Below are 24,114 nucleotides of genomic sequence, written 5' to 3' on the forward strand. Positions count from 1 at the left end.
GACTGGAAACACTCCAGATTGTTTGGAAAGTGCAGTGTCAATGGTCGAAGGTACTGGAGCTACATCTGACCTCCAGTATTGTGCGAATCGGAGGGAAGCTATTGGAGTTTTCGACTTCAGACGCTTGCGATTGACAAGTCGGGGCAGTCGATACTCTTATCAAGGCTTCCACAGAGGTGCTGGGAGCAAAGTACCTCACACGCACACATGCTGGCAGATACTTCTTCACTACGTTCTCCCTCATCCGTTTTCTGTCTCATTTTCTTCCTCTTAGAGACTCTGGCAGACAAATAAATTGGATCCTTCCCTAGCATCCTGTAACAAATCCTTCCCGTGTGGGTCAAAATGACCCGAACCCCTAAAATTATACTTATTTTTTGTCCAGAAAGCTTATGTCATTTTTATTCTTATAATATTTGTTCTATTTTTTATGCAATTTCAAAAAAATTTGAAATACAAAATAACTCCAATATATGCAATAACCAGCTCAAAATATCTCACATTGGGTCAATTTGGGTGTCATAATATAACATGAAATTTCATGACCCTTGCCATTAGATGGCCTTATATATCTAAATGGAGCAAATGGGATGTTCCGCTGGGTCCTAAAGTCAGTTCTTGAGTTTATCTCTTTAGTATGCTTTCAGATACACATGTAGGCATTAAAAAATAATTTTTTTGGTTAAGTTTTAGCATTTTTTTGTTTTTTTCTATGTGTACTGAAGCATTCCATTCATTCCTTATGCTGCGTTCACACCGAACGAGAATAGCACGTCAAATTTGCGTCTATCGCGTCTATTTGGACGCTTGAACATTTTGAATCCACTCGTGTGTCCACAGCGAATTGGACGCGTGTATAAATCGAGCGTTTGAAGCGAAAAAGTTCAATGCGCTCCAGGAGAAATATGTCATAAGACAAAACAAATAAAAAAATATTAACCATTAATAGCCACACAAATGTGGTTCAGGCAACGCATACATTGATTATCTTCACTGCATGTATATTTATAACTAACAAAATATAAAACACAACCATCCCTTTTTTCGTTTACATAAAAAAAAAAAAATTAATATGTGGTTCAGACAAAAAGTGTGCATATATATGATTATCACTGTAACAAAATTAAATATGACATTAAATACAACCCAGTCTCTTTTTGTTAAATGTCAGTTTATGTGTGATCAATAGCCATTATAAAAGTATAAGTAAAAGGTATAAGAAGCTATACAATAAATAAAACAAACAATTAAGTCAGCACTTGTAGGCTACAACGGTAAAGTTAAATAGCCTAAAAAAAATAAAGTTATGAAACTTCTCTTTTCCCTCAGTCAAAACGATTTGGCAGGGAACAAATTATATATATTATATATCACAACTCCAAAAACGCAAGATACATTTTTCAAATAGGCGCTATCTTTATACATAAACCACAGATTTGAGCTTTAAACAACTAAATTTTTGCCTGAAACTACATTTTGTGACACAATAACAGTAGTATTTTAAATTATCCGGGGTTTCTCATCACGTCACTTTACCACATGACAGCAGCAAGCAGGCTCCTGATTGGTTAACGTGGCGCGAATAGACGCCAAATTTCAGATTTTTCAACTCGAGCATCAGGCGCGATTTTACACCGGACACGATTTCACTCGTGAAAAAGCACCAAATAAAATCACTCGCGTGTAACACGCATATCGCGCTAGACGCTCAATTCACGAACTGGACGTATGGTTCGTTAACACTGAACGCGAATAGAGTGTCTGGAGTGAGTGATTTCCAATTTAAGTCAATGGAAAGACGCATCGATGCGTGTCTGGAGGTCCTGCGGCGCGTTTGACGCAATTTCGCCTCATTCGCGCGTCAACGCGTCTTTCCATTGACTTAACATGGAAATCACTCACTCAAGACGCTCTATTTGCGTTCGGTGTGAACGCACCATAAGGGGGTCAAATTGAACCACGAGGGAAGGATTTGTTACTTTTTTATTACAACCACATACAACTCCTTGAATCCAGTACATTTTTTGTGTATTCATGGTGACAAAAGTCCTAAGGTTTGGACCACTCCGATGAACACTCAATTTTTAATATTTAAAAAAAAGAGTTTCGGGTCAAAATAACCTAAGGGAAGGAGCTCATGCAAAAATGCTAATTTTGTCATTTATTTACCCTCATGTTTGAAGTGCTTTCACGAGTTCGCACTTACATATAATTTATATAGAGAAATTCAATGCGTATTTGGCGTGCTGTCCGGGGGGAGGGCTTCGAGCTCGGAATTAGGCCTGAACCCAGAGTACCCCCCGTATATGTAAGTGGTTTTAGTTAAAAGGTGTGACGAAGGGGTAGTGGAAGGGTTGCTGATAACTGTCAACAAACGGAGGTAGGACTGCTGCTTGTATATATACCTCTATTGTAGATTAGCTGAGTGCTCTCCACCTGTGTCAATTATCTGAACGTGCTTCTCCCGAACTTTGTTACTAAAACATCATTTATCGCTTCTGTTGAGGACAAAATTAAATTTTTGGACCACATCTAATGGCTCGTTTCCACCGAGCGGTGCGGTACGGTTCAGTACAGTACGATTCGGGACTGTAAACCCTGATCCGGCTTGCGTTTCCACTGCCAACAGTTCCCTTATGATAGGGATGTGTAGCGATTGCCGTCATTCTCATGCGAGGAAAAAAGCGACACAGTAAACGACAATAGACGACATTCAGCAGATCTTGTTCTTGCTTCTCGGCATGTGACTGTTGTCACAAGAAGAAGACAAGCTTTGTTTGAGCCAAGGCTGCAGGCTGCAAGGAAAAACACAACCAATCAACGTTCTGCTGTGAGTCTAGCTCCACCCTTTAGTACTGGACTACTGTGCTAGGTACCCCAACGGAAGGGTGCCAAAAAAGTGGTAAGGTGCGGTTTGTAATTAGGGTACCATTCACAACTTCTGACACTGGAAACGGCAAAAATTGCGTAACGTACTGAACCATACCGCTCGGTGGAAACAAGCCACTCTTTTCCATATAACGGAAGTGAATGAGCGCTGGGTCTGTCAAGTGCCTAAATGCTTAATAAAAGTAGTCCGCGTTATATTACAACTCATACGGTAGCTTTGTGTGGAAAACAGACTAAGTAAAAATTGCTGCTGGAGAATAACTCTCCCTCTTGCTGGCCCTCTCTCTTCCGCTCTCACCTTCATGTACGGTAGATTTATTAGGCGAGCCGAGGCCCAAGGCTGTCACCACACAGCGCACTTTCAAATCAATAATTGGAAATATTAATTATCGCAGCTGGGATGCTCCAGTCAAAAGGTGTTTATTTCCCTATTAGGAATAACAGAGGAGAAGGGGCTTTGATGGCCTGCTAATGCTAAATAATGATCAGGGAATAGGCTGTTATCTCACTGTTAAACTCCAGCTAAATCGCCGCCATGCTCACACACACACATTCACACACACACGCAAGATGCCCGACTCTTAATCAGAAAGCTTGTTCACAGCAGGGTTGCTATAGTTTTGAAATGATCACTAGTTTTTGTTTTTTTTATGTTTCATAATAACTGTTTATAATTGGTCAATCAAACAGTATCATCGTCTATTATCTTATATGCAATCGGTGAATATACACTCACCTAAAGGATTATTAGGAACACCATACTAATATTGTGTTTGACCCCCTTTTGCCTTCAGAACTGCCTTAATGCTACGTGGCATTGATTCAACAAGGTGCTGAAAGCATTCTTTAGAAATGTTGGTCCATATTGATAGGATAGCATCTTGCAGTTGATGGAGATTTGTGGGATGCACATCCAGGGCACAAAGCTCCCGTTCCACCACATCCCAAAGATGCTCTATTGGGTTGAGATCTGGTGACTGTGGGGGCCATTTTAGTACAGTGAACTCATTGTCATGTTCAAGAAACCAATTTGAAATGATTCAAGCTTTGTGACATGGTGCATTATCCTGCTGGAAGTAGCCATCAGAGGATGGGTACATGGTGGTCATAAAGGGATGGACATGGTCAGAAACAATGCTCAGGTAGGCCGTGGCATTTAAACGCTGCCCAATTGGCACTGAGGGGCCTAAAGTGTGCCAAGAAAACATCCCCACACCATTACACCACCACCACCAGCCTGCACAGTGGTAACAAGGCATGATGGATCCATGTTCTCATTCTGTTTAAGCCAAATTCTGACTCTACCATCTGAATGTCTCAACAGAAATCGAGACTCATCAGACCAGGCAACATTTTTCCAGTCTTCAACTGTCCAATTTTGGTGAGCTCGTGCAAATTGTAGTCTCTTTTTCCTATTTGTAGTGGAGATGAGTGGTACCCGGTGGGGTCTTCTGCTGTTGTAGCCCATCCGTCTCAAGGTTGTGTGTGTTGTGGCTTCACAAATGCTTTGCTGCATACCTCGGTTGTAACGAGTGGTTATTTCAGTCAAAGTTGCTCTTCTATCAGCTTGAATCAGTCGGCCCATTCTCCTCTGACCTCTAGCATCAACAAGGCATTTTCGCCCACAGGACTGCCGCATTCTGGATGTTTTTCCCTTTTCACACCATTCTTTGTAAACCCTAGAAATGGTTGTGCGTGAAAATCCCAGTAACTGATCAGATTGTGAAATACTCAAACTGGCCCGTCTGGCACCAACAACCATGCCACGCTCAAAATGGCTTAAATCACCTTTCTTTCCCATTCTGACATTTAGTTTGGAGTTCAGGAGATTGTCTTGACCAGGACCACACCCCTAAATGCATTGAAGCAACTGCCATGTGATTGGTTGATTAGATAATTGCATTAATGAGAAATTGAACAGGTGTTCCTAATAATCCTTTAGGTGAGTGTATACCTTATACACAATCCGTTTTCCTCTAAAAAGCACAACACTGTTAGAGGTTGTGAGCCGTTTTAATGTTGCATGTGAACAAAAAAAAAAGCGCTATGGTGCGAAGCGCCTTTTGAACATTGAACCCAGCAGGTGAGCGAAGCTCAAAGTCTATTTCTTAACAGGATTCCGTAAGCCGTGACTCCTTTGACGACTGACCTGGAAAAAATAGAGTACCACATACATCCAACATCCGTTTTTCTCATGCACTGTTTGTAAATTTCATCGATGTTGACTCTTTGTCCTGCATTCAATTCATGACAGAACATCATGAGACAAATAGGGGAATTATTTCACATTCATCATAGACGGAGGCAACAAGGCACAGTCCCGATTTGCTCGGAGCAGCTTGTTCTGAATTTCTATCTACCCCAGCACAGCGGTGCCTAATCAAACATCACTACAGGAGAACAGACTGTCTCTCAGGAGAATGGCTGTTTCATATCCCCCACTGTATTTTCTGTTTACCCTGTTTGATAGCTCCCCCTTTTGAAAGACGGCAGCACAGCAAACAACATGATTATCGAGTATTGTGTGCTTAAAGAAACAGATGACAAGGACAAAGAGACAGTTGCTCCTGAAGCTACATTGGAAAATCCCGAAGAATACATTCCCGGTCTGGAATGCCGGGGACTGGAGGGGTGTGTCGGATCGTGTGCATCATCTCAAACGAGATGCAACTGACACACTCCCGTCGGGACGTGGGGATTTGAATTGTTCCGCTGAGTTTAAACAACAGATTGGCAAACACAGGGACGCCGGCGCTTTTGCTGCGGGCGGGAAACGTATAAGCGCACGTTTCCGCCAGCGCGAGTCTATCAGCATATGTGGGGGAGCAATAGGGTGGAGTCACGGCTCTGGAAATGCCACTCAAGTGAGAAGCAATCTTATCTGCCAGTTGCAGGCAGTTCTCCTTTGCCTTCCATCCTCTCCAACCCCCTCCAATCCCTCTGTTTTTGTCCTGGACCTCTGTTCGTTCGCCATTCCGAGTGTGGAAACCTCCTTGAATCTATCACAATTAGAACACGTGTTGTTGTTTTTCCGCAAGGAGTCCAGCATAAGGCGAACTCGTTCATTTTATCTTATGAGTAAAGAACGCTCGTGCAATAAAGGCACAAAAGCAGCAGAGAGGCGTAGTGAACTCTCTCAGGACAGAAGCTAAATGGATGCTTTCCCTGATGACAGGACAAGTTTGTCAACTGCTGGTCTTTTTGTTTCTAGTTTATGAAGTGTGTTTTTAGCATTGGTGTCCTTTATGGTTGGGATGGCCTATTTTTGCCAATTTTGTCCTCACCACTTTATTAAACACTTTATCAACACATTTTCTTTTCATTGTATTTGAGAGATGATTTGGCACTGTGAATTGCATTTAATGTTGTGCTGAGGGGTCGCGATTATATATACAATAAAGTAAGATTTAATTTTTATTTTATTTTGTAAAACTCATAGTTTATTTATTTATTAATTGGTATATTTAGTTATACTTGCCTCAAATAGTTTTATGTTTCATTTTAGAATTATTTATATACTTTTATAGCACCTATTCATGTTGAATTAGCTTTTGTTTGTATATTTTCCATTTTCATTTTCATTTGAAGTTTTATTAATTTTCTTGTGCGTTTTTCGTTTTTATTATTATTTTTTAAATATTTATGTTTAGCTTTAAGCTATTATGTTATTAGTTTTAGTAATTTTAGCACTTTTTAGCTTTTATTTTTATATTTTCAGTTTTCATAAAAATTTTAGGTTTAAGTAATTTTCTTGTGCGTTTGCCATTTTATTATTTTATTTTTTAAATATTTCTGTTTAGCTTTCATTTATTATGTTATTAGTTTTAGTTTTAGTAATTTTAGCACTTTTTAGCTTTTATTTTTATATTTTAAGTTTTCATTTTAATTTTAGGTTTTAGTCATTTTCTTGTGCGTTTGTCATATATATATTTAATATATATTAATATATTAAATATTATATATTATATAAATATTACATATATGTTTATCTTTAATTTATTATGTTATTAGTTTTAGTAATTTTAGTACTTCAGCTAAAACTTATTTTATTTCAGTTTATTGCCAAAGGAACATTAATATTTTGTTATATATGTTAAATGTTAAGGTTTTACACTCAATATTTATATTTTATTATATTTCAGATTTATTTAAATAAACAAAAATTATATTTAATAATTTGTTTTGGTTTGCTTTAGTTAACAATAAAAACACTGGATGAAATTGATATTTAAAATTATTTTATTGTAACTGATTTTTCTTATCATTATTTTTTTTATTATTTCCTAATTAAAACTTGAAATACATATACCACATTTATCTATATAAAAATGTATCATAATTATTCATATTTATAATTCAATTTATAATAATATATTTTATTTATGATTAATTATATTATAATGTATGATTATTTTATTTGCTTTAATTATTTGTATATAACCTCAATTTTATTCACGGAATAAGCCTTTATCATTTTTCCCCCGTTTGTTTGCGTTCCCACCCATCTGTTCCCACATTTGTTTAAAATGAACTGACTCCCATAGTGTACAGCATTTTTGAGAATGTGTGTGTGTGTGTGTGTGTGTGTACCTCAAGTGTACGGCTTCCCATTAGAGGTGAGAAAAATGCAATAAACTGAGTTCCATCGATACTAAATGTACAAGGGAGAAACACATTGCTCTTAGGAAAACAAATGGACCATTACACCAGCATTTTATGACCAGGACAGTGACTAGTTAGAGAGGTGAATCCATAAACCTTAGACGAAAGTCCAATTTGTTAGGAATACATCTCGTTTACAGATATGAGGTAGTTCTGAATGTGTTTCCTTGCAAAACAGAATCTCCTTTTATTACCATGCATCGCATCCACAGTGTTGCATGCGTATTGCAAAGTATCTATAAATGCTAATGTGGGCAACTCTTTGTGTTTGTCAAATGATTTGTTTGGGATGGGTATATCTCACAATTAGGTCTATTGGATTGTTTTTGTCTTGAGAACGTCTGAGTAAAAATGCTGTTCTTTGCAATGCAGTGCAACACCGTCACACTGGTTTTTTTTTTACTTTTCCTTTAACCGGAGTGTAAGACAAAGCTACTGAACTCTGACCTTCAGAAGAATTACATCTTTTGCCTTTTCCCCTCCTAACTCTAAGAGTTAGACCCTGCTAGTTATTATTTACGATGGATAAATTTATGGAATAATTTCTCAGAGGAAGGTTATTCAGTTCCTCAAGGTGAAAATGGATACGTTTAACACTTAATGAATCTGGCCTGGCCCTCTTCCTCATATATCAGCATGTTATTAAGGCATTTTAAAATCCCATTATGGTGTTTCTCCTTGAACGAGTCATGCTTTTATGGGACTGGCCTGTCTTTAAAACTGACCTTTTTCAGTTTGCTCCCCCCCCCCCCACACACACACAATTGGACAGTAAAAGAAAATATGTTGAGGAGAAAGACAAAATGTTGATCCTGTCATCTCTCAAACGTTTCCCAGGCCTTTGAATTGGCGTCTGCATGAGTCGAAAGTTGCCGCGGCATTCATAAAGGCTTAATTTGAGGTTACAGATGGCTGGGGAGCCTGCAAAGGGCGCTTTGCAAATTTGGGTAATCTTGTCGCAAATCTCCACACAGCTCTTGGCCCTTTTTCATCCAAACTGGGCCTGCTGTGTTGCTATTAGCAGTTTGTTTTGGATCGATAGAAAGCTCCCATTGGATTATGATGCTGGGGAATGGATGTTATAGTGTAAAGTAGGCCTTTAGGACAGGATCTGTCCTGTTTTTCAACAATTAGAGAAAGTACTCTTGAATGTAAAAATTTTAAAACACCATCAGCTTTCATGACTATTACTTTTATTACTGATAATTTATGGGTTAATATACTAGAAAACCGGTCAGTATCACTAAATAAACCCTGACAGGTATATCAGGATGAATCTTTTATCATCCTGAACAGATTAAAAATAAATAAATAAAATAATTCAGTCGGCTGTACATTATCCTGTTGATTGCATGATTAGTTAACTAATTAATTAATTAATTAATAAAAGGATATAAAATTATAATTTGTGTCACTATATATATATATATATATATATATATATATATATATATATATATATATATATATATATACATAGTAGTGCTGTCAAAGCGATTAATCATGATTAATCGCATCCAAAATAGATTTATTTTACAAAATTTGTGTGTACTGTATATAGATATAGACCGATTGTACACTGTATTATTATTATGTATATATAAATATACACTAATTAATGTATATATTTAAGAAATATGTGCATGTATATACTTTATATACTATATTTATATAATTTATATTATATTTAAATATTTTATAAATATAAAACATTTAATTAAATATATACTTGAATTAGTGTGTATTTATATATACATAATTATACACAGTACAAACACAAATATTCTGTAAACATTAACTTTTATTTTGGATGCGATTAATCGTGATTAATCGATTTGACAGCACTTATATAATTTATTTTATATATAAATATTTTATAGATATAAAAAAAATCTTAAATATATACATGAATTAGTGTATATTGATGTATACATAATTATACACAGTACAAACACAAATATTCTGTAAACATTAACTTTTAATTTGGATGTGATTAATCGTGATTAATCGATTTGACAGAACTTATATAATTTATTTTATATATAAATATTTTATAGATATAAAAAAAAACTTAAATATATACATGAATAAGTGTGTATTTATATATACATAATTATACACTGTACAAACACAAATATTCTGTAAACATCAACTTTTATTTTGGATGCGATTAATCGTGATTAATTGATTTTACAGCACTTATATAATTTATTTTGTATATAAATATTTTATAGATATAAAAAAATTCTTAAATATATACATGAATTAGTGTGTATTTATATATACATAATTATACACTGTACAAACACAAATATTCTGTAAACATCAACTTTTATTTTGGATGCGATTAATCATGATTAATCGATTTGACAGCACTTATATAATTTATTTTTTATATAAATATTTTATAGATATTAAAAAATTCTTAAATATATACATGAATAAGTGTGTATTTATATATACATAATTATACACTGTACAAACACAAATATTCTGTAAACATTAACTTTTATTTTGGATGCGATTAATCGTGATTAATCGATTTGACAGCACTTATATATATAACATCACTTTGTAAGTTGCTGTACAGCACCAATAATCAAATAGTCTGCACTTACATTATTCTGTTCCACATTGCATCCCCAGGTAGGAATAAATGGGAGCACAGAAAAACCTATTGAACATCCTTTGATTCTGCAGCAAAATCCTTTTGAATCCTTGAACGACAGGCAGAAGAAGAAAAAAACAAACAAACATAAATATATATATATAGTCTTTCTGTTTGGCTCAAGTTTGTAGAATACGAATCAGTCGTGAAGGCTTCAACCTTTGTAGGGATAATGGGGAAAAAAATTGTCGAGCAAAATACGGAGCACAAAAACTGTGATGACAGAGGCATCTAATCCAACAAATGCCATTCTTATCAGGCTTTAGTAGATTACTGTGAGCCTTCTACCCACAGAATCCCTCCTTTCCACACACTCTCCACAGCCTAAGGGGCAGGGATCAATAGGGCTTCATTGATCTCTCTTTCTCTCTTGTGGCTGCCTCCACTTTAATTGTTGTTGCATTTCACTTCCTCCTTGCTAGACACTGTAACCAAGCGAGCATGGCAAAGCAAACAAAAAACTACTTGCTGATCAGACCAGAGACTTGAGGGGAGAAGATGGACTTTGAGCTAAAAAAGCTTATTTTATGATAGAGTTCCTAGGTTTTATTCTTGGTTTGAAATGTGTCATTGAAGCATCATTTATTGCAAATGTTTTCGAGATTTTGGCCTTTTCCTGTGTAAGTAAATGGGGGTGGGGTTGTGTAGATGCCTGGGGCATTAGCAAAATGATCAATGAGTGGACCAGGCAATATAAATCAAACGTGCTATAGGATTTTGACTCGATATTTATTTGAGATGGATAAAATAAAGTGTCTAGAGCTGTGCAGCACGTCAAAAATAGAAACAGGGTGCGAGTCAACCGAAACATGCTGGTACAAATCACCGCTCTTGTATCTTGTATGTTTAAGAGACAATGAGTACCCTGCAAACTGACATGTGGATATTTGCATTTGATCAAAATTTAGACAGGAAACACTGTTTTGTGTTCGACATAAGCTTAACAGGCTGTAGGCTTATTGTGGTGACAGCAGTTTCCTGTGTCTGAACTAACCACTTGTCTTTTCTGTACTGTTTTTCTTCTTCCAGATGACTCGCCCCATCCAGGTGAAGCCAGCTGACAGCGAGAGCCGTGGAGGTAGTTGTCTTGTTCTTTTTTTTTTTTTCTCTTGATGTAGCTTTTGTATGAATGTACATGAACTTTACTTCTTTATTCTCCTTTCTCCCTGCTGAAAAGACCGTCAAAACCGGCCAGCGTTGGTAGAGTTTTGAATGCTGTTACCTAACATGAGATCCTGGGGGACTGATTTCCCCACCAGGCTTCTAGACATTTTCGTTCAATTATTTTCAGAGAAATCAGGATGGTTGAAATAATATCCACCATAACCTTTCATGGAAATTGGGGCTAGCCTAAGCTGGTCTTTTCAGCAGGGTTCTTACTCGCTTACCTTCCTATCTTCACAATTCTTTTCTCTGACTCTCTCTCCATCTATCTGATGGATGCCCAGATTATTCATTTTAATTAAGGAGGTCATGGTGCTTGTGAACGGAAGGGAAGTGGCTTCTGCTGCCTGTCTAACCTTGCTTCCCCTGCCAAGACCATTAACGACACACTGTAAATTAAAAAGTAATTAGCTTAGATATTGGAACGGGAGCCCTGAGCCCCAAACCCCCAACTTGATGTCTGGTCAAATCAAGGGGCATATTGTAAACAAAAGGTGTAAATGCCATAGAGATGGATGTCGGCGGGGAATGTAGAGCAAGGTTGGCCGAGGATGCACAACTTGCCTAACAATCAATTATATTGTGGGCACTTGCCAAGACCCTTAGTTCTAAATCTCTACCACGTGATCTACTCTTTACTGTAAATAGATCTATCTATTGAAATCACCCACACAAACATGGTGGAGGATTTATTGTACTGGAAAAGGTGTAAAATAGAGCCAAATAGGTATTTTTCTAGCTCCAAATAGGTATTTTTTTAGGGAATAATGGCCACGCTCATGATTCTTTTAATGGTCTAAACTAGGGATCTGCAACTCTGCTCCACAGATTTAAGATTCAACCACAATCAAACACACCTGAACAAATTCTTAAGGATTACTGAAAAATTTGGAAATAAAATCTGTTGGAGAGTGGCCCTTCAGGAGCAGCCCATACCTGATCTAAACAGACAACTAAGAGTATATTCTTTTGTCTTTCCAAAGGACCATTAAAACTCAATGACACCTTAGAAACTTAAAAAAATATGCTCCCAATTTGACCACATGGTAGACAAAAGAATCTTTAAGGGAATGAGATAAACCATCAGGGATGGGTGAACAAAATCCCCAAAAGCTTTCTCTGGCAATTTTTGGAAAATGGTGAATGTCAGAGTCCCACATCCAAATGGTCCATCCCAGCAGTAGACAAGCAGGCCTTTGTAGAGGAGATTGATGCCTCATAAAGCCCCATTGATTTTGCCATTGTAGAGGTGTGTGTTTGCATTGACTCTGACACTTTGCTGTCTTTGGGCTTCCCTGTGAGTGGCCAGCCTTAGCGCTCCCTAGGTAGCCATTGGGTTTCCTTGGGTCCCTTATTGCCTTCCTCTCGGTGGCCATGTTGGAGATGAAGAGTGTGCTTAGGTCAGGCCCAATAGTTGCACATCATCCTAAATGAACAGCTCAGAGTAGCACCCCAGGAGCAATCCAACACCGTTGTGACTTTAATGGTTGCAGGGGATTTCTTTCCCAACCCTTGGCCAATCCTAGAGTGTGTCCTGCTTTGACAGACTTGCAATTGCTTTAGGCAATGCTTGCTAGCGATGTACGTTAATGCTACTTTTCTTCATGGGCATGTTCTCCAGTCCCTAGGGTAGTTGAGGATCCATGCATTAGGACTTAATTACGTTTCTTTCTCTATTTCCGAGGTGGCACCCAGATGGACACTGGTTATTCTCTCGAGTTCAAGCGGGTTGACTGTTGGGACCCTCGGTGGCTCCAGTTCTAATTACTCTCATAATCTCATTAAGTGGTTGAAAGGTCACCACACCTGTTCAAAGAAAAACAAAGGAAGAGATCTTCTAAACCTCAAGAAACCTCCTCCACAAGGGTTTTCTGACAGTGGTTATTAAGTCTGTAGAGCTAATGTGATTAAATTGTTCTTCTAGGTACTTTTTTTTAAATCATTTCAATCTGCATGCGGTCATGGATTAGAAAGAATCTCCTGGTTGGGTCACCTGATTGACATGCTGCCTAGTTACATTAATATTGTGATGGGTTATTATTAATATAAAGGAACGGTGTGCTGCCTGATGAAAGGTGCATTTTTGAATTTATGAAGGCGTCCTAAGGGCTTTGTCAACAACATGCGTTTGACTCTGTGGTAATAATCTTTAGCTTGGGTGGTTGGGTGGTTTTACTAGCAGGAATTTGAAGGACTTCTGCTCAAGCAAGTGTGTCCATGCTGAGCGTAAAAGGAAGGGAATTTGCAAATAGAAATCAAAGTACGTTTGACTGACAACTCCCTCTGTACCATCCGAGCCTTTTTATATTAGTCCTCATCTACAGATAACAGCATGTTTGCCTTATTGAACACTTTTCTATCCTTGCTGTGTTATGCAGCATGTGTCATTAAAAAGAGCTTTGGGGACAGATTGTACACTCACATATACACACACTCTCTCCCTCTCCCCTGGTATCTCTGATATGAAACAGATTGATTTTGCTTCACAGGCAAGCCTGATGACTGGCACAGGCTGGATATAAAGGTGGCTGCTATTGCTTTTTGAAGGGCTGTTCAATGCCTCTCAGAGGCATTTGAGCCCTAACACAGGATAAATCAGCTTTAGTCGCTTTGATCTTTTACCCCCGAAAGTCCCACCCCCTTGAGCAGATACCCCCAACACCAACCATCTTGTCCTTTTTCAGAGTGGAATAATCCTGATGACAGGTTTCAGCTCTTAATTTTCCCTCCAGCCTAGAAATAGCAGAATTGCCCTACGCAAGCCAACCAGTACGGTATATGAATTATCCAAAAGTTAGTCCACGGAAGCATTTGTTTGAAGTTTGTCAGCTCATTTGGTGATCCTCCTGTTCGCCTTTAGGGGTTGATAAACGCATTTGTAAAATGGAATAATGTGGCGTATTAGTATTAATAAATACAACAGCTACTTGCTGAATTTTCTTAGCATGTTCTCGTGTATATCATGGACATGTTTAAAATCTTCCAAAAAAGGGTCTGGGATCCTGCCATACATTTGGAATTAACTTCCAATTTGTGTGAAATGAAAATTTTACCACGGACGTGTGCTTCAACACATATTGAATAAACATGCGCATACTGAACCTCTCAACTAAAATGGAACAGGTCAATTTTCCCCTCGGCGTCTTGACTAAATTCTAGGTTCCACTCGTGGTTCAGATTCAGCCGCACTTCACCATGCCTGCATTATCTCCAGTCTAAAGGATAGTGGGCACGATTGCATGAATTTCCTCGGATGTGACAGTCAGGGGTAGATGTGGAGTGTGTCACCGAGTGGGGTGAGCACTGTGGAATAATGAGTTCATCGGAAGGAAACCTCTTACAACATGCACAAGCATGCTAGTTTGCACACTAAAAGAAGTTGGCGGAATAAGCCTGTAATGAGCAAAGAAGGACAAGTATGGCAGAAGTAATTGTAGCTTTTTTTCTCCGAAAAGGGAAAAAAGGGTCCAGATTACTGCTTTCAATTACGCCTGGCTGGTCCAAATGTCTGAAAAAAAGATATGTTAATCCTCTTCACACATGCAAAGTCGCATGTTTAAGAGCTCATCCACCTAGCTGTGAGTATTCTTTAAGTCGTCTATACACCTGGGCAAAGAATAAAGCTTTGCTTGAAGATATATTCACATAGTTGATGCCATGGAATATCATTTCTAGCAGAGTATCAACATTTGCTCTAGCATTAGCAAGGTAGCTCACTTGAAGATATACCATGGCATCTGCTATATCAATTCAAACAAAGAGTTTGCGACAGTGTTGCTGCGTTTGGGGGAGGAGAAATAAGGTAGCTTGTATTTTAAGGTTTCCAAACGTTGTAGAAACAAATTGGCTTCAATTAACATTTCAAGGTAGCCTCCTTCCAGACAGCGGACGGCAATTGAAGGAACATCTTTCAAACGCTGATTTGCTCGTCATTCCCAGCCTCAACATGCACATAATCGTACACACAGCGGTCGGGAATTCATTTCAGCCCGTCTGTGCAAGTGGACCACCAAAGGTTACTGTTGAACACAAGAAGTAAAGGTCAGAAATCATGTTTAGTTTTCCTCCAGCTGCGAGGTAATTCCAGCCAGCAGATTGTGTCCCCGCCGAGGCAAGGCAGAGGAGCCTGGCGCAGAAGGGCGAGCAGGCACAAGGTTATCCAGTCAGTACTGCCGTGGCGGCCCCTTCGCTGTCACCCCTAATAAGAACTGCTCCCTTATCACTGCTACAATCACCTTGAGAAACAAACTCTTCTTGCTTTTTTTCCTTAGAGAAAGGCATGGACAAAGGTGACAGGGTTTCAGTCTGCCATTCTCGTAATGGTTTATCTGCTTGTATCAAGTGGGAAGAATGAAGATAGGTTGATGAAACTTGTTTTCCTCTATCTCTGACTAAAGAGTTTGGAAAATACAAGTCAGATTGAATAGCGTAGATGTTGTTGTTATTTACGTCTTCTTCTTCCAAGAGTCTTATCACATCTAGTATTAACCATTCACACAGAATCCTTGGTGTCGCTTCCAGGTTTTTTTTAAAGGAACAGTTCACTCATCCCCCTGAAATAAAAAGCAAAAACTGTCATAATTTAGTCACCATCATGCTTAATGTCAAGCTGGACATTGACATGTCAGGCCAAGTGTGTCTACAGTAAGTAATTGTTTAGTGATAAATTTAAATATTCTGAAACTTGAACAAGATTTCAAAGCTGTTTTGGGATCTGTTACTTACGCAAATTTATTGCATGACTTCAGAAGACTTGGAATACCATTGAATAGACTCCTTTACAATACATTTATTCACACTGTTTATTATAAGCGCGCACTGAAGTTATGTCGTCTGCCACTTTAATTGCTCAAAGTCTGAATGTTTTTATCATTTGTCAGCTGGAAAAAAATCCAACAATATTGTTCCTTTGTGTTGTTATCGTTATAGTTGTGCAGTGGACTTCCCGATTCTCACAGAATTTGAACGATTATCAAAACTTTATAGTTCCTTGGTGTGATGATCAGTAAGTTATGACAACATACACTATATTGCCAAAAGTTTTGGGACACCTGCCTTTACATGCATATGAACTTTAATGACATCCCGTTCTTAATCCGTAGGGTTTAATATGGAGTTGGCCCACCCTTTGCCGCTATAACAGCTTCAACTCTTCTGGGAAGAGTTCCACAAGGTTTAGGAGTGTGTTTATGGGAATTTTTGACGCATTTGTTGAGGTCAGGCACTGATGTCTTCGCTGTAATTCATCCCAAAGGTGCTCTATCGGGTTAAGGTCAGGCCAGTCAAGTTGCTCCACACCAAACTGTCTTTAGGGACCTTGCTTTGTGCACTGGTGCACAGTCATGTTGGAACAGGAATGGGCCATCTCCAAACTGTTCCCACAAAGGTGGGAGCATGAAATCGTCCAAAATATCTTGGTATGCTTAAGCATGAAGAGTTCCTTTCACTGGAACTAAGGGCCCAACCCCTGAAAAACAACCCCACACCATAATACAGTCAGGCATTCAGGTATTGCCAGAAATATCATTCAGGTATATCATCCTCAATTAGTTCACTAGTCTGACCACTAGTGACCATACATAACCATAATTAACTAGCATCAACTAGGACTTGAAGTATATTAGTATATAGGACTTATTTTTTTATTGGTCACATATTGCATTTATTACATAGGATGTATGATTGCAGGAGAACATTGTTCTTACATGTGTACTCCGTTTTGCTGGGTGGCTGTTTCTAAGTGGGCCAAAGTCCTGGCTGATTGCATAGGCTCTGAAGCGAGCTCTCGAGGTGTTCTGATTGGTCGGACAGGTCAAAAAGAGCGGAGCCAAATCACTGCAATCACCAGGCTGCTCCCTCTCTCAGCACTAATGACAGTCCTTCATATGCAGCCGTCTCATTAAAGCTATCACGTTCTCCAGTGCCAAACACACTCATGCGCACACACAATGCGTCCGTCATATTCAGTACACACAGGCACATATTTCATCTTACATGCCCGAGCATGCCACAAAAAACTGTCAGTCTCACCTTCTTACACATGAAGGACAAGGTTGATTTGTGATTCCACTTTATACAAACACATGCATGTTTACTTGGCTTTTTATATGTGGACATACAGACTTCTACTGTTTTTGTATAAAGCTAATGATAGATACAAAAGTTTTCATAAAATAATTAATAGGGCTGTACATTTTTTAAATTGAATTAATTTAGTGCATTTCCTTTAAAGAATATAATTTGACAATGTTTTGTCACATTATTTTGTTACATTTTTTTATCTGTCAGAATTAAATTATTAATTTACATAATTGTAATATATTATTTATTAATTATATTTATATACTAATTAAAAATTAATACATTGATTAAAATGAATAAATTGTTATAATACATTTTATTATTTGTTAATATTTGTTAGATATAATTTTAATAATTAATTATAATAGTTTTATCATATAATTCAATTATTATTATTATTTTTTACAGACCCTATTATTATATATTACTCTTTTTCCAACTGAGGATGTCACATTTTACACTTTAGGTCACATTTAGGTAATGCCTAGTATTTCCTATGAATTAACCTTTAGGCTTTTTTATTTTCTTTATGATATTATTATGAATGTTTATTAAACTATTGGTACAATTGGTTTTGTCCCATGTAGGCAACTTTTGCAATCCTTGTGGGTCCAGTTGATCCCCACAATGTAGGCCGAGAGAGCTCAAAGCAATGCGACTGAAGAAAACACATACAAATAGAAAAAAACACCAGCAAATTAAGAAAACATCTTCATCAGTTTGACAACAAGTCAAGTCAACTTTATTTATATAGAGCTTTTTACTATGCAGATTGTTTCAAAGCAGCTTCACAGTGTTAAACAGGAAAATAATGCAACATGTGCTACAAATACTCCCAATGCAACCAAATACAGAAACACGCTGCAAATAATCAAAACACAACCAAATATTCACAACACAACCAAATACTCCCAATTCAACCAAATATAGAAACTTGCTTCAAATACTTCCAATGGTACCAAATACTCACAATGCTGCAATTACTCCCAATGCAACCAAAAAAATCACAAGACAACCGAATACTCACAACACAACCAAATACTCACAATGCAACCAAATACAGAAACACGCTTCAAATACTCACAAAACAACCAAATACTCACAATGCACCCAAATACGTAAACGTGATGCAAATACTCACAATGCAACCAAATATGGAAACGTGATGCAAATACTCACAATGCAACCAAATACTCACAATACAACCATACAGAAACACGCTGCAAATACTTACAATGCAACCACATAGGGAAATGTGATGCAAATACTCACAATGCAACCAAATATGGAAACGTAATGCAAATACTCATAAGGCAACCAAATACTCACAACACAACCAAATACAGAAACACGCTGCAAATACTTAATATGCAACCACATAGGGAACGTGATGCAAATACTCACTACGCAACCAAATACTCACAATGCAACCAGATTCAGAAACACGCTGCAAATACTCACAACGCAACCAAATACGTAAAAGTGCTGCAAACATTCACAACACAACCAAATACAGAAACACGCTGCAAATACCTAAAATGCAACCAAATATATAAACGAGCTGTAAATACTCACAACACAACTAAATACTCACAATGCAGCCAAATATATAAACGAGCTGTAAATACTCACAACACAACTAAACACTCACAATGCAACCAAATATATAAACGAGCTGTAAATACTCACAACACTACTAAATACTCTCAATGGAACCAAATATATAAGCGAGCTGTAAATACTCACAACACAACTAAATACTCACAATGCAACCAAATACAGAAACACGCTGCAAATAGCACAGACCACAATGGAAATGTTTCAAGAGGACCTCAACAAGTGACGAACCTGGCTGCAACATGCTTACGATGACCTGAACGGTGACTTTTTAAATTTATTTTAACATCCTGATCGTATGTGCGTTGTGAGTATTTGCAGCGCATTTCTGTATTTGGTTGCGTTGTGAATATTTGCGGCACATGTGTTGTCAAACTGATGAAGGTATTTTCTTAATCTGCTGGTGTTTTTCTATTTGCATGTGTTTTCTTCAGTTGCAGTGCGCTTTCTCGGCCACCGTAAAAACCTAACCTAGACACACTCACAAAATTGAGAAATGTTCTTTATAAAACTATATAATAGACACCTCAGTGCCGACACATATTTAGACACAAGTTCACACAGGTCAGTGTAGTGCGTTGGAGTGTCCGAAAAGCCCAGATGGGGCGGGCCAGGGCCCGGGCCCGGGCGCTGTGTGGGGAGAGCAGCTCCTTTAGCAGATGGGAGGAGATTACGACAGACTACATCCAGAACTGCTTTGAGACCCAGCTCATCCTAACACACTGCCTGTGAGTCTTACATCACACACACGGACACACTTTTTGGCAGGCCTGAAAATACCTCAAGGTTTTTCCGTGGCAAGTGAGCAAACCTATCCTAATGAATATTACATGTAAAATCCAAGGATGGATTACAGCACAAGCATCCTTAGACATAAGGCGAGTCAGAATTAGTCAGATTTAGTCAGCGTGTTGCTTCTATAAACCACTTTTATTTCAGTATTTGCCTGAATTTGTACATGAGTTTCGGCCCTTTTTTCACACCTCAGAATGAAGTCAATTGTATACAAACTAGGGCAATATACTGAATATTACTATATATATGTGTATATATATATATATATATATATATATATATATATATATATATATATATATATATATATATATATATATATATATATATATATATATATATATATAAATTTAGCTGGCAATTTGAAATTAGGCCACATTATAAATAGTAATTTTGTGTGCTTTTTTATATGGCCACAACATTTCCTATATTCGTCACTGTTCTCTCCATTTTTGTTCATATAATTGTCTTATAATTGTTTATCAGACTTTAAATATATATATATATGTAGATAATCTAATTGCCTGTTTTTGGTTATTAATATTTTCACATATGCATTATCTGAAAGATTTATACATTAAATAGAAAGATAGAGAAAGTTTTTTCAGCTCTACACTCTATGATCTAAATGCACAAATAAATCATGGTATAAACACTAATTACACAGTAACCCAATAATTGGCATGTACTACAAAACTTAAAGAGGTGATGAATTGAGAAATCAACTTTTCATTCAGCCTTTGATAAATAAAAGTTCATTGTGATATAATAATATCCTGTAAGTTTCGGAGCTGAAAACTTTCTTGCTAGTCAAAGAAAAGCTTTTATTGACACCAGGCCCAGCAAACGCTCCATCTCAGAATATGCCACACCTTGACGTCAGCATGTAGTGAAACGCCGCCTTAACAGAAGAATAGTACGCCTGATTCTGTAGCCCCGCCCACCGACTCGTGGAGCTAATCGGATCGCGCTACCGAGCAATAAACATGCCGAAGATAGCAAGATATTGCGCTGTGCCTGGTTGTGGAAGAACACAGTCGCTGCATAAGCTTCCTTCAGATTCTAATATTAGGAATGTATGGTTGAACTTTATTTTTAATGAATATCCAGCTCATGTAGGAAAGACATTGCGCGTTTGTTCCTTCATTTCACCGCGGAATCGTTTATAAACAAGAGACTGGATTTGCAGACAGGATGAGATTACATGAATGAATGAAGCAACATACTTATGTGATATATCACATAATATATCCACCGATCGGGTGGGCCAAGTAATAAAAAAATTACATTCCAATTAGTTTCGGGTGGATGAGAGATAAATCATTGTGTTTGTTTGATAAAGATATTTTGCGAGCCGTGTGGGACGAATCATTCCGGTTGCTGTTTTCCCACACGCTTACTGAGGGGGGAGCTGGAGCTCATTTTAATATGCAAAGCTTATCCAATCAAAGCAGTGGGCATTTACTTCCAAGTCTTCAGTGCGGCACGCCCATAAAAACTGTCGTTGCATGAGAGAGGCTCAAAACCAGGAAAGAAAATAGCCTATTACTTATGTTTTTGAATGTAAAATGCAAAAGTTGACCTCAGAAAACAGTATAAAATAATAAAAAAGCCAGTTCATGACCTCTCTAAGTATATATTGTATTTGCACTCGAATATTATATTATATTATATTTGCAAACGACCCTGATCGATGGCGAAATGGATAGAGATTTCAAGGACAATCCGAGGGCCAGTTTCGGGGATCGTCTGATTTATCAGTGAGAAAGATTTTCAATAAGTGCACTTTTGTCTGTAATTCTTTTATTCTATAATTTAGCATGCTTCAATTTCAGCCTGAAAAAGCCTTTAAAACACTCTGAAGGAAGTTAGGCCGATGGAAAAGAAATATGCTACAGTTCAAAGAAAGTCAAATGACAGCATATGCTGGCTGCTTTTTAAAAGAGAGATACTTAAAATGTGTGTGAAATGAAACTAATGGATATCTGGAGAAGACTGCCGGATGAAAAGATGAGGGAATATTTTTTTCCCCCCTATTGGTGTCTGTACAGCGTATATAGCTATATATAAATATGTCGTTCGTTAGTAACAATTCATCCTCCGTCATTTCTGGAATTGGCACCGGTCCCGCCGCTATGATGTGATTCATCAGCAACTTAAAAGCCAGCACTAGGGAATAGATGCTCGCTGCTTTCCTGTGCAGTTTAAGCCGCAATTACGGAATTCTAGGTGCAAGTCGGTGCAATTCTTCTTCACACCAAAGGGTGCAAATGCCTTGATGGGGCTTGCCCTCTCAAATAGCTTTCCCCCCCTCTTTTTTGCTCCTTCGCTCCATTTGTCAGCTAGACCAGACACGTATCATTTACAGGTACATTATTTATGATGCTTACCACACCTCCAAAAATACCCGAGCAGCAGACAGACACCAGACCTTGGCAGATACACATGGGTACGGCGGGGACTCCAGGAGCAATGCACCATTAAAGAGAGCCCATGCTGCTTCAGAGGGCACTGCAAAAAGGCTTTAAACGACGCCTGCTCGCTATAACTGAGAACTGTGTGTGTGTGCGCGTGTCATGTTGTCCGGCATGGGCTGCTGATTACCCCGCCAGGCAAGGCAAATGAGAGTGCAGGTAATGGAGAAAGAAGTGCTCACTAGTCGGTTGTAAAAGCCTCGCAGTTAGAAGATCTGTAACCTTTGCTGTGAAGCGTGAACAAAACGTCCAGCACATTAGCATCGATAACTGTGCTCTCCCATTATGTACCTGTGGATTTTTTAATACTCACTGTGAAGAGGTTTGTCACACTTACCAAGGCTCAACAATGAGGATTTTTTTATTGTTGATAGGGTTGAGCTGTCAACAATAATATATTTATTTATTTGTAGCCACTTTTTTAATTTAACTTTTAATAGACTATCTGTCTATATCAATATATATATATATATATACACGCCCATCAGGCATAACATTATGACCGGGGAAGTGAATGACATTGATTATCTCTTCATCACAGAACCTGTTAGTGGGTGGGATATAGTATGTATATTAAAAATTATATTTTGGTCTCAAAGTTGATGTGTTAGAAGCAGGAAAAGAGGCCAAGCGTAAGTATTTGAGCCAGTTTGACAAGGGCCAAATTGTGATGGCTAGACGACTGGGTCAGAGCATCTCCAAAACTGCAGCTCTTGTGGGGTGTTCCCAGTCTGTAGTGGTCAGTATCTATCAAAAGTGGTCCAAGGAAGGAAAAGTGGTGAACCGGCGACAGGGTCGTGGCTCATTGATGCACGTAGGGAGCAAAGGCTGGTCCGTCTGGTCCGATCAAACAGATGAGCTACTCAAATTGCTCAAGAAGTTCATGCTGGTTCTGATAGAAATGTGTCAGAATACACAGTGCATCGCAGTTTGTTGCGTATGGGGCTGCATACCTGCAGACCAGTCAGGGTGCCCATGCTGACCCCTGTTGTGTCCACCACCGAAAGTGCGCAATGGAGCAATGGAAGAAGGTGGCCTGGTCTGATGAATCATGTTTTCTTTTACATCACGTGGATGGCCAGGTGCGCATGCGTCGCTTACCTGGGGAACACATGGCACCAGGATGCACTAAGGGAAGAAGGCAAGCCGGTGGAGGCAGTGTGATGCTACGTTCACACCAAACATGAATAGAGCGTCAGGAGCGAGTGATTTCAATGTTAAGTCAATGGAAAGACGCGTTTACGCGCGCCTGGAGGTCCTGCAGTGCGATAGACGTGTTTTGCACGGCACGATGGACGCGTGAATTTGGCGCGAATTGAGCGTCTTGCGCCATACGCGAGTTACGCATGAATGGTGCTTTTTATGCATTCACGCATTTGAAGCGAATTCGCGTCTGAAGCCCGAGTTGAAAAATTTGCCATCAATTCGCACCGCGTTAACCAATCAGGAGCCTGCTTGCTGCTGTCACGTGGTAAAGTGACGTGATGAGAAACCCTGCATAATTTAAAAATACTACTATTGTGTCACAAAAGGTAGTTTTAAGACTTTTTCAGGTGAGAATGTAGTTGTTTAAAGCTCAAATCTGTGGTTTATTTATAAAGAGAGCGCCTATTTAAAAAAAATTATCTTGTATTTTTGGAGTTGTGAGATCCAGGCGATCACCGGGCGCTCAGCGCTCATTAACCCCGACGAGAGCAGCCTTTCCTCGGCTAGTCCTTCTGACGTCTGCCGCTGGCTCTGATGTCCTGTAGTGGTTCGTCTTGT

At 38.3% G+C, this 24,114-nt stretch overlaps 1 protein-coding gene across 9 annotated transcripts in view; it reads left to right on the forward strand.

The window, feature by feature from the left end:
* celf5a (cugbp, Elav-like family member 5a) overlaps positions 1-24,114 on the forward strand; it is a gene marked incomplete at both ends in the record, with an annotated part of 303,029 nt that overhangs the window by 162,003 nt on the left and 116,912 nt on the right. For all 9 annotated transcript variants that reach the window (XM_079808313.1, XM_079808314.1, XM_079808306.1 and 6 more), the window contains one exon: positions 11,249-11,297. In XM_079808313.1, coding sequence (XP_079664439.1) covers positions 11,249-11,297 — 49 coding nt within the window. The remainder of the gene's footprint in view (positions 1-11,248; positions 11,298-24,114) is intronic.

Source organism: Gobio gobio (genome assembly GCF_949357685.1).
Source record: "Gobio gobio genome assembly, chromosome: 24".
NCBI classification, from domain to species: Eukaryota; Metazoa; Chordata; class Actinopteri; order Cypriniformes; family Gobionidae; genus Gobio; species Gobio gobio.